This window comes from Cervus canadensis, chromosome 10, assembly GCF_019320065.1.
Source record: "Cervus canadensis isolate Bull #8, Minnesota chromosome 10, ASM1932006v1, whole genome shotgun sequence".
NCBI classification, from domain to species: domain Eukaryota; kingdom Metazoa; phylum Chordata; class Mammalia; order Artiodactyla; family Cervidae; genus Cervus; species Cervus canadensis.
This window is the reverse complement of record NC_057395.1, coordinates 62,051,677-62,064,467: the sequence shown is the minus strand read 5'-3', so window position 1 is coordinate 62,064,467 and position 12,791 is coordinate 62,051,677. Positions and strand designations below refer to the sequence as shown.

At 49.0% G+C, this 12,791-nt stretch overlaps 1 protein-coding gene across 2 annotated transcripts in view; it reads right to left on the bottom strand.

Moving 5' to 3' along the window:
* The window catches only part of ZNF341 (zinc finger protein 341), a 40,026-nt gene extending 31,129 nt beyond the window's left edge, over window positions 1-8,897 (bottom strand). The window contains exons 1-3 of one of the 2 annotated variants that reach the window (XM_043479721.1): window positions 8,761-8,897; window positions 2,374-2,484; window positions 489-685 (exon numbers count right to left, since the gene is read on the bottom strand). In XM_043479721.1, the coding sequence (XP_043335656.1) occupies window positions 489-685; window positions 2,374-2,484; window positions 8,761-8,863 (411 nt within the window). In that variant the 5' untranslated portion in view covers window positions 8,864-8,897. Of the gene's footprint in view, window positions 1-488; window positions 686-2,373; window positions 2,485-8,760 lie in introns of those variants that run through there. The other variant, XM_043479723.1, reaches the window with a different exon arrangement.
* Between the last annotated feature and the right edge of the window lie 3,894 nt (window positions 8,898-12,791).

Sequence of the window (12,791 nt, the reverse complement as noted above, 5' to 3'; positions counted from 1 at the left end):
ACACAATTTGCCAAGGTCTCCCTATTGCGTCTCTGACCTTATGACTTCTTACCCTCCTCCTCCTCACTCAGCTCCAGCCACTCTCACCTCCTTGCTGTTCCTGGAATAAACCCAGCACACTCCTGCCTCAGGGCCTTTGCACTTGCTGATCTGCCCCCAGAATACTCTTTCCCCAAGGAGCTGCGTGACTATTTCTCCCAAGGTCTCTGCACAAATGTCACCTTTTCTCAGAGCTCATCCTATTGAGCATCACACACAAAAGGGCAAAACCTCCCAGCCCTGTCCTGGTATCCCCTCTCTGCACTTGTCCTGGGAGAAGTCCATCTCAACACGTCTTTTGGGTGGTGTCTATCTTACCTTATGCCACGACGGCAGTGACCTGGTCTGTTTGTTCACTCCTGTACCCCTGGTGCCCACGCAAAGTGTGACATAGTGGGTGCTCAGAAAAGACTTGAATAGATGAATGAACAAAACGAATGAATGAATACCTGGCGATTGGGAGGAGGCGGGGCCTGCTGGACGGCTGAGGGTGCTGCCGAAGGTGTGTAGATGCTGTTGGTGGCCAGTGAGACGGTGGCCAGGGGTGGGGCACTCCCTTGGCACTGTTCCCGTTTGTGGGTCATAAACGCTGGAAGCGAGTTGAACTGCTTCTTACACTTCCCGCAGAGAAAGACATCCTCGTCATCTAAGGGTCACACCAGCAGAGTAGCGGAAGGAGAGAAATAACGAAAAAAAGCAAGAGAAAAGGAGAGGGCATCACAGTGAGAAATGGAGGCCCATGGCTGGACCATGAGAAAGGCAAACTAATGGCATTCCATCACTCAGCGCTTGAGGGTCAAGCATCAACTCTGTGCTTCCCATGAGCTTTCAAATCACATTAGCACCTTCAGGAATATCCAGCCAGGTTCACACAGGTATCAAAAAAATCAGAAATCAGGAACTAGTAAGGTGGCTTCGCTTCAAGGTTGAGACAGTCAGAATCTTTATCCTGCCTGCATTTATTTATTCACCAGTCCCCAAATGGGCTGTATGATCACACTCCTGGGTGCCTCTCCATCCCCTGCTCCCCCTGCCAAGCTGCCTCTCCCAGAATGACTCATTCTGCAAGGCTCAGCCTAGATGTCACCTCCTCCAGGAAGCCCTCCTAAAGCAATGTTCACAGTTCCTTCCTCTGAGCAAGCCTCTCATCACATTTTCCCCATCACCACCATATTTTGTAAGGGAAGGAAATATGTCTTATTCATCACCATAACTACAATATTTTCTGGGCCCATAGGAGGCCTTCAGTGGATATCTGTTGAATGCATGCAAAACTAAATGAAAGATTAGCTACAGTTAACACTACCCATAACTGAAGGCCTACTACAGGCTATGTACTGTGCCAAAGTTTTCAATATTCACTCTTCCTTCGGAAACAATACAAATTTTAGTGAGAAACATGGCCACCTAGTTAAAGAACATATTTCCTAGACTTCTTTGCAGCTAGACATGTCATGTGACTAAATTCCAACCAATAGGATAAAAGAAGAAGTATTCTGTCTATACAACTTTTTCTTAAAAGGAAGGGGTATGACTTCCACTTCCTTCCTTCTTCCCTTCCTATTGGCTGGAGTGTGGAAATGAAAGTAGGAGGTTGGAGCAGCCATCTTGGATCCCATGCTGAGAGCAGCAGAGCCATACAAAAGAAGGGGTCTGAGTCATTGGGATGTCAGACCACAGAGAAACTTTAATCTTGTACAAATTACAAGAAACTTGCATTTCTTATTTACAACAGCTAAAACTAAATCCCAAGTACCCTCACAAGATTACTATGAGGTGGACTATTGTCCTCATTGTACATACGTAGAAACTGAGGCACAGAGAGGTTAACTCATTTGCCCAAGGTCACAGAGCCAAACTTCAGGAGCAAGGATTCAAACTAGGTGCATATCTCTCTGTCCCCAGCATGGTTCCCAAGCACTCAAAAATCTTTGTAGCATGAACAGATGAACACACAGACTCACACAGGGCTCTGAAGAAAGCCCTCTTCTTGTCTCAAGAGCCTGAGTTGTAAATTGGAGACTCAAGTTTAGTCTCATAGAGAGGAGGCTAAGGAACCACTTTGGGTCAAAGGCACAAACATCAGGGCTCCCAGTCATTCTCTGTCATGATCCCCACACTTACTAAGGGATTGAGGACCAGTGGCCTCAAGAGCTAAGTCAAGAAGGGTCTGAGCCTGAAGATCCAGGCTGGGAGGAAGGGGAGAGGGTTCAGACACTGGAGGAAAACCTGGGGACCACAGTGGGCAGTTCACTCCCACACCCCCTCAGCCCCACCTGTTTTTCACAGGAAGCCCCTTACCCTTCCTGCTGATGAACCTGAGCAGATACTCACCCAGTGGCTGGATAGCAGGGGGTGCATTGACACTCTGGCCTGTTGGATCGGGAACTGCTCCTTGGCCATCCAACAACGACTGGACGGCCAAGACAGTCTGATTGTCCATTCCTGAAGAAAGAAAAGCAGTCTTTTTGGAAGGTGAATCCAGCATCCTGCTGTGACTTCACCCTTAAAAGCCAGACCCGCTGCAAGGCCCCAGTGGTAAAAGTGGTTGGCCATGCCCTGATATACATTCTCTCCTGCTTCTACTGTAACAGAACCCAAGACTTGGGGCTAGAAACATGGCCCCAGAAGAAAGATTACATTTCCCAGCCACACTTGCAGCTAGAGAATGTCTAAGTTCTAGCCAATAGGAGTTTTGGGGAAGTTTTCTTAAAAGCTGCCCAGTATGAGACCTCCTTCTTTGTCCATCCTGCTTCCTAGAACAAGAAGGTGATGGTGGGAAGTCTAGCCGCCATCCCAGATCATGAGGACAAGGGCCAGGCCCTAGGCACTGCAGGGCAAAAAACTGGCTAGATCCTGGGCCTCTGGGGACCTGGTAGAAGACGGCCACTGTCACAGCTGTAGGGTGCCTTTTTCTGGACTCTCACACAAGAGAAATAAACTTCTAGCCTGTTTAAGCCACTGCTAGGTTGGGCTTCTTCTTACTTGTGGATGAATCTAATCCAAAGTGCAATAACCCCTCTGGAAATCACGTTACTGAGTCTTCCCCAACCACACCCCACAAATGCCACAAATCTGTATTTGGGCGTCTCCTGTTTTCTAATGTGTGCTTATTTTTTCAGATCCTCAATAAACGGCGTAATCTGGATTGGGGTCGGGGTTGGGGGCGGTTCTTGAGAAGCTGACTACATTTACGTTTTCCAATCAGCTCTCGCTGTTGCGGTTCTCAGTAGTACACTGTCCAGCGTGTCACCAGCTGAAGGACAGGCCTCCTCACACCTAAGTGGCCCCCAAGGCACACTGCCTCCCTCCCAAATAACCCAGAGGGCTGCCTCTTTCTTTGCGTCCTCACAGTCAACCTCTCAGCTCTGACCTGGACACCTACCCCAGCCCCTGAAAACCATTTGATCCTGTGGTCAGACTGAATCCATACTTATCCCTATGACGGTATGAGCTGTGCACCTCCTGAGGCCAGCCTTCTCTCCATCCTCTCCGGCTCCTTCAGAAGCCACTCTCTGCCAACTGGCCCCTCTCACACTATGCCCACAAACTCTCCTTCTCATCAGCGGCTACACACATTCAGGTCTCTCTAGATAGCCTCCTTCGAACCCATGTTCTCATCTCTCTTTCCTTCAACATCAAGCATCCAGTGAGAGTTGTCTACACCCTCCATCTCCCCTGGCCCCTTCGCAATCCTCCTCCACCCACTCCAGTGGGGCTTAAGCCCCCATCATTCCACCAGAATCACCAAAGAGCACCCGGCAGCATTGGACGTTCCTTCTTGAAACACCCCCTTCTAAGGCTCCAGGGCACCAGCTTCCTGGGTCTTCTCCCATCTTTCCACTTGCTACTTCCCTGCCTCCTTCACTTTCTTCTCCTGTCCGTCTCCTAAATATTTCTGTTTTGAAGGGTTCCTTCTGTCTGGCTCTCTCTTGCCTCTCACTCGTCCACTCTCCCTGAGCATCCTCAGTCACCCTCATCTAGTTCTCCCTATTATCTTGAGTGTCAAACCATTCTGGGGTCCATCCTTCCCAGAATGAGGTTCAGTAAATCTTCTATCATGATGCAAAATTGCACGTCAGCATTTGTGTGCAAACCTGTACCTGAACGTTTATAGTGGTTTTATTCATCACAGTAAAAAACTGGAAACAAGTTAGATGTCCTTCAGTGGGTGAATAGTTAAACAAACTGCAGTTCATCCACACTACAGAGCACCGCTCTGTAATAAAAAGGGGCAAATTATTGATATAAGCAACAACTTGGATGAATCCCAGGGAACTACAATGTGTGAAAAAAGCCATTCTCAGAGGTTATACACTTTATGATTTTAATTACATGACATTCTTGAAATGACAGTATTTTAGAAATGGAGATATATGTATAGTCACGGCTGATCTGTGTTGTCACATGGCAGAAACCAACACAACATTATAAAGCAGTTTCCCCCCAATTTAAAAAAGAAAGAAATGGAGAACAAAGAACAACAGATCAGGGTGCCAGACATTGGGGATGAGGAGCAGGGGAAGAGGTGGATGTGGCTATAAAAAGAGCAACATCTTGCCGTGAAAGGATGGCTCTGTAGAGCCACTGGTTGTAATATTACAGACCAGCTTTACAGGATGTTACATCGGGGGAAATGAGGTAAAGGATAGACAGAATCTCCTGGTATTATTTCTACATCTGCATGTGAAGCTACAGAAACAAAAGGATTTCAAAATAAAAAGTTTAATTAAAAAAAATACTGTCTGCGACTTCTCTGGTGGACCAGAGGTTAAGAATCCGCCTCCCAATACAGGGGATGTGGGTTCAGTCCCAGGTTGGGGAACTAACATCCCACAGGCTGCAACTAGAGAAGTCCACACATTGCAATGAAGATCCATGTAGCCAAAATTAAATAAATGAAATGAAAAATACTGCCTGTCAAAACTGTGGAGACAATAAAAAGATCAGTGGTTGCCAGAGGGTGGGGGGCGGGGAGATGAAAAGGCAGAACACAGAGAATTTTTAGCGCAGTGAAAATATTCTATACGCTAATATAATAATGGTGGATATATGTCATTATAGAGTCGTGCAGTAGAATGTACAACACGAAGAATGAAACTTAAGATAAATGATGGGGACTTCCCTGGTGGTCCAGTGGATAAGAATCTGCTTGCCAATGTAGGGGACACGGGTTCAATCCCTGGTCTGGGAAGATTCCACATGCCAAGGGGAAACTAAGCCTGTGGGCCACAACTACTGAGCTTGAGCTCTAGAGGCCATGAGCCACAACTACTGAAGCCAGAGCACCTAGAGCCTGTGCTGGCAACAAGAGAAGCCAACACGATAAGAAGACTGTGCACCACAACAAAGACTAGCCCCCACTCGCCACAACTAGAGAAAGCCCACCTGCAGCAATGAAGACCCAGCAGAACCAAAAATAAATAAATAAATAAATAAATAATAATTTTTTAAAAATATAGAAATGATGGACTATGAGTGCTTATGATACATCAGTGCAGGTTCACTCTTGGTAACAACTGTACCACTCTGGTGAGTTATGTTGATTAAAGGGGAGGTTATGAATGTGTAAGGTCAAAGGAAGTCTCTGCATCTTCCTTTCAACTGTGTAAACCTAAAAGTGCCCTAAAAAAAATTAACTGCTTGATAAAAATGCTGCCTATCTATGCCTCTATAACTCATGCTTTTGAACTGTGGTGCTGGAGAAGACTCTTGAGAGTCTCTTGGACAGCAAGGAGATCAAATGAGTCAATCCTAAAGGAAATCAACCCTGAATATGCATTGGAAGGACTGATGCTGAAGCTGAAGCTCCAATACTATGGCCACTTGATGCGAAGAGCCGACTCATTAGAAAAGACCCTGATGCTGGGAAAGACTGAGGGCAGGAGAGGAAGAGGGCAAGAGAGGATGAGCTGGTTGGATGGTATTACTGACTTAATGGACATGAGTTTAAACAAACTTCAGAAGATACTGAAGGAAATGGAAGCCTGGTGTGCTGCAGTCCATGGGGTTGCAAAGAGTCAGATACAACTTAGCAACTGAAGAACAACAAACCTAAAACTCAAACTAAATGTGTGGTTCCTCACCTCTAAGTCTGTTCCTCTCCTAGTAATCCTCATCAGTAAGAATAGTGTACCACTGCGCACCCTGTCAAAGCCCCTGGGACAACCCCTGATTCTTTCCTTAACCAATCTCCTTTCCCACCTTGATTTCTAGCCCTTCAGGAAGTCTAGCCTCGTCTGTCTCCTAAAGATCTCTCAGATCCACTTTCTCTCCATCCCCACATCCGTCCTCGGGGCCCAGGCCACCATCAGTTCTCAGCAGGACAGCCACAGTGGCCTCAGCTCCCTGCTGCCGCTCCGGCCCCTCCTGCCTGTTCTCAGCGCAGCCAGGGTGAACTTTATAAAACATACATTAGCTTGTGCAGCCCCCTGCTGAAAACCCCTTCTTAGCTCGACACTGATGCCAAGATAAAGTTCAGAAGCATCATCTCTAGCTGCTCACATGAACTTCTGTGAACCCCAGACCTCTCTTACCCCAAGGTTTTTTGGAAATGCAGTTCCCACTGCCTGGGTCACCTCTGGATCCCCACAGTTCTGCTGCCCTTCTCCAACCCCAGCACAATCACACAGTCCGAGGAACTGACTTTTCCTTTACTTTCTTCATTATTCAGTACACAGACACAAACAGGACTTCCCTGGTGGTCCAGTGGTTAAGAATCCACCTGCCAATGCAGGAGACACAGGTTCAACCCCTGGTCTGGGAAGATTCCATATGCCCTGGAGCAGCTAAGTTGGTAAGCCACAGCTACCGAGCCCTAGAGCTGCACCTACTGAAGCCTGAACACCCTAGAGCCTGTGCTCTGCAACAAGAGAAACCACGGCAACGAGAAGCTTGTGCACCACAGCTAGAGTAGCCCCTGCTTGCTGCACCGGGAGAAAGCCTGTGCAGCAACAAAGACCCAGCACAAAAGTAAAGCAATAAATAACAAAGGCAAAAGCAAAATTATTTTTTTAAAAACACACACAAAAATACACACATTCTTGTAGTGAAAATTCAAATACTGAGGGAGTCCATGAACCTAGAGAGGAAGTAGACTTCACCTTATCCTATTGGCCTCTCATCCACTGACTTGGCCCTCCCATCACAGCACTGAAGGCCAGCTGAGGTTGTCCTCTTTTACTGCTTACCTTTTCTATAATTATATAATTTCTGGGTCCCTCACCAACGAGTATTCCTAAAACTTAGCCTTTAGGGAGGTTTCTGGGTCTGATCCTCCAAAAGTTAAAAGACACGCAACTGAGACTTCCTGAGGAGTTGTAGGGCTCAAAGCCTCAGCCACACACCACGAGTCCAGCCTACTTTCAGTCTGCACTCTGATTATGTGTGTGCTCATTGGATTCCTCTAAGAGCATTCTTGGGTCTGTATCACCCCTGCATCAACTCTGTGCCCCAGCTCTGCGTTCTCTAAGACTTCCTTTCCAGCTCCCAGCAAGTGCACATGGAAGTCCTCTACCCTTGTGCTGTGTGGAGTCGCTCAGCCGTGGCTGATTCTTTGCAACCCCATGGACTGTAGCCTGCCAGGTTCCTCTGTCCATGGGGAGTCTCCAGGCAAGAATACCGGAGTACGTTGCCATGTCTTCCTCCAGGGGATCTTCCCAGCCTAGGGATTGAACCCAGGTCTCCCGCATTCCAAGTGGATTCTTTACGATCTGAGACCTCTGCCTTTGCCTGGCTCCAAAGCTCACAATGGCCAGAGCCTGAGGGCCATTCACGTACTAGGATCTGACATAGCACAGGATAACCAGCAGGTGCCCAGTGTTTGCTGGTTTGGGTCTGGGAACCTGGTAGCCCGGCCAACCACACCGTTGGCACCCATCCTTTCTTGGTCTGGGTTTTTAAGACCTTGCACCCCAACAGTACACAAAGTAGGCACCCAGTGTTTGCTGGGTTTGGGTGGCATCAATCCTTTCCTGGTCCGAATTAGAGACACTACGCCAAAGCACAAAGCGCACAGTTGGTGCTCAAAGCAACTTCTTCAGGGGCTTCCCTAATGGCTCAGTCGGTAAAGAATCTGCCCACAATGTGGGCGATCCAGATTAGATCCCCCCTGGGTGGGGAAGATCCCCTGGAGAAGGGTATTAGCAACGCACTCCAGTATTCTTGCCAGGAGAATCCCCACCATGCTCCCACTGGGTGCAACCCTTCCCAGGCCTCGCATCCTGGGGGCAGCCTAGCTCACCCCGCAGTTCCAGGCCGGTTGCACCCCACCCCCGGCTGTTCCCTCCAGCGAGCCCTGGGCCCTGGCGGCTGCAGCTGTTCCGGTCCGGGACGCCCTCCCTGCAGGCGCCAGCCCTCCCCGGCTGTTCCGGTCTCGGTGCTCCCCCCGCCGGGCCTTCCCTCTCCCGCTGTTCTTGTCCCGTGGCCCCCCACCCCGCTGGGCTTCGGCTCCCACGGCTGTTCCATTCCAGAGACCCCCACCACCACCACCACCACTGAGCCTCAACTCCGCGGCTGTTCAGGCCCCTCGGTCCCCCAACCCCCGCCAGGCCTCGGCTCCCGCGGCTGTTCCCGTCCGTGCCCCTCCCGCTCCGCGGCTGTTCCGGTCCCGGTGCCCTCCGCCCCGCGGCCGCCACGCGCCCTGGGCCCGGCGCGGCGGGTTCGCGGCGGGAGGGGGCACAGTGCGGAACAGCCGCCTCCCCCGGCCCCGCCGCCGCTCACCCTCCAGGGCCTCGAAGATAGTCTGCGCCATTTTGGAGCCGCTGCTGCTGCTGAAGCCCGAAGTCGGGCTACGCAAGCATTGTGGGAGCGGCGGCGGCGGCATCGGATCCGCCAGGGGGCGCCCGGGAGCCGCCGCCGAGCCCCCTCACCATCCCGGAAAGCAGGGAATGACCCGTGGGACCCCCCAGGATACCAGGACTCTCCCAGCCCCGCCTTGATGACCCTGTCAGCGGCGCACATGGACTCTTATCCCGGCCTCACTTGATCCCTCTAGTCCCATCTCTGCCGCAGAGAGGCATCACCAAACCTTGTTTTCTGGAACCCTCCGCCCTCGACTGTCTCCCAGCTCTCCTAACACAGACCTCTGTCCCACTGCTTGCCACCTCACAACTTTGCAACATAAACCAAACACTTCCATAGTACACGGTATCCCCACCTTTGCAACACCAACCCCTATTCCTATCCCATCTGGACCACCCAACTTGGTTGCAAGTGTCACTCGAGTGTATGCTCCTCGGTTCTTTGTCTCGTCACAACAAAGATTTGGAGTGACGGACATTAAAGCCCCTTGGCGGGTCACAGCTCTCAGAGGACAGACGGTGTTACAGCTCTTAAATAAATCACTGTTACAGCTCAGTGTTACAGCTCTATTTATTTAGCTAATAGCAGGAAAATCCATCTTTGAGGCGTGAGGGCACGTGGACCCAAAGACAGGAAGAGAAGAGCGCTCCATCGCGCGGGAGAGAGAGCAGAGAGAGAGAGCTTTGGCTCCTCTTTTTATGTTTCTCTGTCCCTGGGCCTGTCTTATGTAAGTTGGGCCAGCCAGGAGTGTTTGTTTTACCTGAGGTTCTCACTCCGGTCCTCGGACCTTCCTTTGTTGTATTTTCCCAGGCTTTCCCTTCCAGATCTTTTAGCCACCGCCATTTTGGACTCTTTTTCCCTATTCTAACTACCTAACACAAGGACCCCATCTCCACCTAATACCGGACTACTGCCCAACTGTACAACATGGAGTCCCGTCCCTTGTCATAGACTTCTCATTCCCCCTCCCACACTAACCACTATCTCTACATACTGGGAGCCACTGGCCTCTCCCCACATGAATCTCCTCTGTACCTGGTCTTAATCCCCCATCACCTCAGAGATTCCTCTTGACTGATACATAACACCTCACTTCCACTTTTTGGGAACCTCCATTTCCTCTTCACATGGGCCTCCATCTCTGCCTCTGGAGGACCCATTTCTGTTATATAAACCCCCAATACCCACCTCAGCAACCCTCCCAGCCCAACCTCACAGGAAACCCATCCTAGTCTCCCAGGGATCCTCCTGCCTCCTTTGGCTCCCCCATCACACACAGACCTCGCTCTCTCTCATCTTCCTTTATGTTCCATCAGCCCCTTCTTAGGGACTTAGTATGTACCAAGTTCTCCAATAATTTGGCCACCTGATGTGAAGAACTGACTCATGGGAAAAGACCCTGATGCTGGGGAAAGATTGAAGGCGGGAGGAGAAGGGAACAACAGAGGATGAGGTGGTTGGATGCCGTCACTGACTCAATGGACATGAGTTTGAGTAAACCACCGGAGTTGGTGATGGACAGGGAGGCCTGGCATGCTGCAGTCCACGGGGTCGCAAAGAGTCAGACAGGACTGAGCAACTGAACTGAAGTTCTATAATAGCTCTGGGAATACAGTGGTCCTTTTCTTTGAAGTTGGTGGAGGGGGTACAAACAGAGATTAAATCTTTTAAAAGATTATTTAATTACAAGGTGTGATGTAGTTTCAAAGAAGTATACTTGGGTCACAAGGAAAAGCTGGGGTGTGCTTGGGAGGGAGGGAGGAACCAGGGAAGTGGCCAAGAATCATGATCTCTCTCCCATGGGATTTCCCTGGTGGTCTAGAGGTTAAGAATGCACCTGCCAACGAGGGGAACACAGGTTCAATCCCTGGTTTAGGAAGATTCTACATATCAAGGAGCAACAAAGACCCTGCACCACAACTGCTGAGTCTGTGCTCTGGAGCCTGTGAGCCACAGCTTCTGAGCCCCCTCGCCCTAGAGCCTGTGCTGCGCAACAAGACACCACAATGAGAAGCCCTCGCGGGACAAGTAGAGAGTAATCCCTGCTCACCGCAACTGCAGAAAGCCCGCACATAGTGACGAAGCCCCAGAGCGGCCAAAAATTAATTTAAAAAACGATCTCTCCCATGAACATAGTCATATGTTCCTACAAGTGGACTACCATAGATTTGACTCTAAACATTCTCCTTGTTTTTTCTTAAATACCTATGTTAGCCTCATCCAAAGTAATGATCACAAAAATTACAGTTTTCATTTTCTTATATTGCTGTTGTTCAGCCGTTAAGTCATGTCTAATTCTTTGTGACCCCATGGACTGCAGCATGCCAGACTTCCCTGTCCTTCACTATCTCCTGGAGTTTGCTCAACTCATGTCCATTAAGTCGGTGATGCCATCCAACCATCTCATCCTCTGTCGCCCCCTTCTTCTCCTGCCCTCAGTCTTTCCCAGGTTCAGGGTCTTTTCCAATGTGTCAGCTCTTCGCTTTGGGTGGCCAAAGTATAGAAACTTCAGCTTCAGTATCAATCCTTCCAATGAATATTCAGGGTTGATTTCCTTTAGGATTGGTTTGATCTCCTTGCAGTTCAAGGGACTCTCAAGAGCTTTCTCCAACACCACAGTTCGAGAGCATTAGTTCTTCGGCGCTCAGCCTTCTTTATGGTCCAACTCTCACATCTATACATGACTACTGGAAAAACCATAGCTTTGACTAGATGGACCTTTGTCAGCAAAGTAGCCTCTGCTTTTTAATATGCTGTCTAGGTTTGTCATAGCTTTCCTTCCAAGGAGCAAGTGTCTTTTAATTTCATGGCTGCAGTCACCACGCACAGTGATGGGACTGGATGCCATGATCTTAGTTTTATGAATGTTGAGTTTTAAGCCAGCTTTTTCACTCTTCTCTTTCACCTTCATCACTAAGTATATAACTCCTAAAATTAAAAATATACAATCTGTTCAAAGCACCACTGTCATAGGACATTGTTTTACTGTTCCTGATAAATTACCTCAAAGATCCTCTGTCTAAAGGCCCATGTCTACCATGCACTTCCCATCCTGTTCTGAATGCTGCTCCCCACCCACCGCCACCAACACCCTTCCCCATCCTATTTCCTCCTTGTACAGCTGGCTCTGAGCAACTGTCCCCACAGAGACTCCTTGCCCCTCCTATTTTCCTGGGAACCTTAGAGACCCACGGCCCACCTTAAGCCCTAAACCCCCGTTCTCATTGCCTCTCTGCAAAAGTAAGGCCAGGCCTCCCTCCTCCCTGTCTTCTTTTAACATCCCCTTTGATCCAATGGCCACATATCCTCATCATCTCTTCTCAATGAGTTTCTCAATATAACTTTGTTTTTTCTTTTTAAATTATTCAAGTAATGAATTAATACATTCACATTCATGTAATTAGCTCAAAAATATGTATTGAGGGACTTCCCTGGTAGTCCAGTGGTTGAAACTCCATGTTTCCAATGCAGGGGGCTTGGGTTCGATCCCTGGTCTAGGAGCTAAGATCCCACGTGCCACAAGGCAAAAAAAAAAAAAAAATAGCATTGAGGACCTATTGTAGACTAGACACCGTTCTAGATGCTAGGGACACAACCGTAAATGAAAAGACCAAAATCCTTGCCTTCATGTGCTGGGAGCCGGCACATGAGATCCCACCCATGACAAGGTCATGAGGGAGAAAACCTGACAGGCAAGGCGGATCAGGTTTTCAGGGATTTCGAAAAGCTGCCCCCAGCGCTCACCTCAAAGATGATATCTGTCTTTCTGATGCCTGCCTCAATAGACTACTCCCTAATTTCTGTGACACAGGCAGAAGGCCTTCCCCGATCTCTTTCCAAATAAGAATCAGTTTAGAACTTTAACCAATAAGTTTCCCAGGTGGTGGTATTTTATGAGATTATCCAGGGTGAAAGGAGTGTTTTAATTTAAACTCCTTCGCTGGTATTTT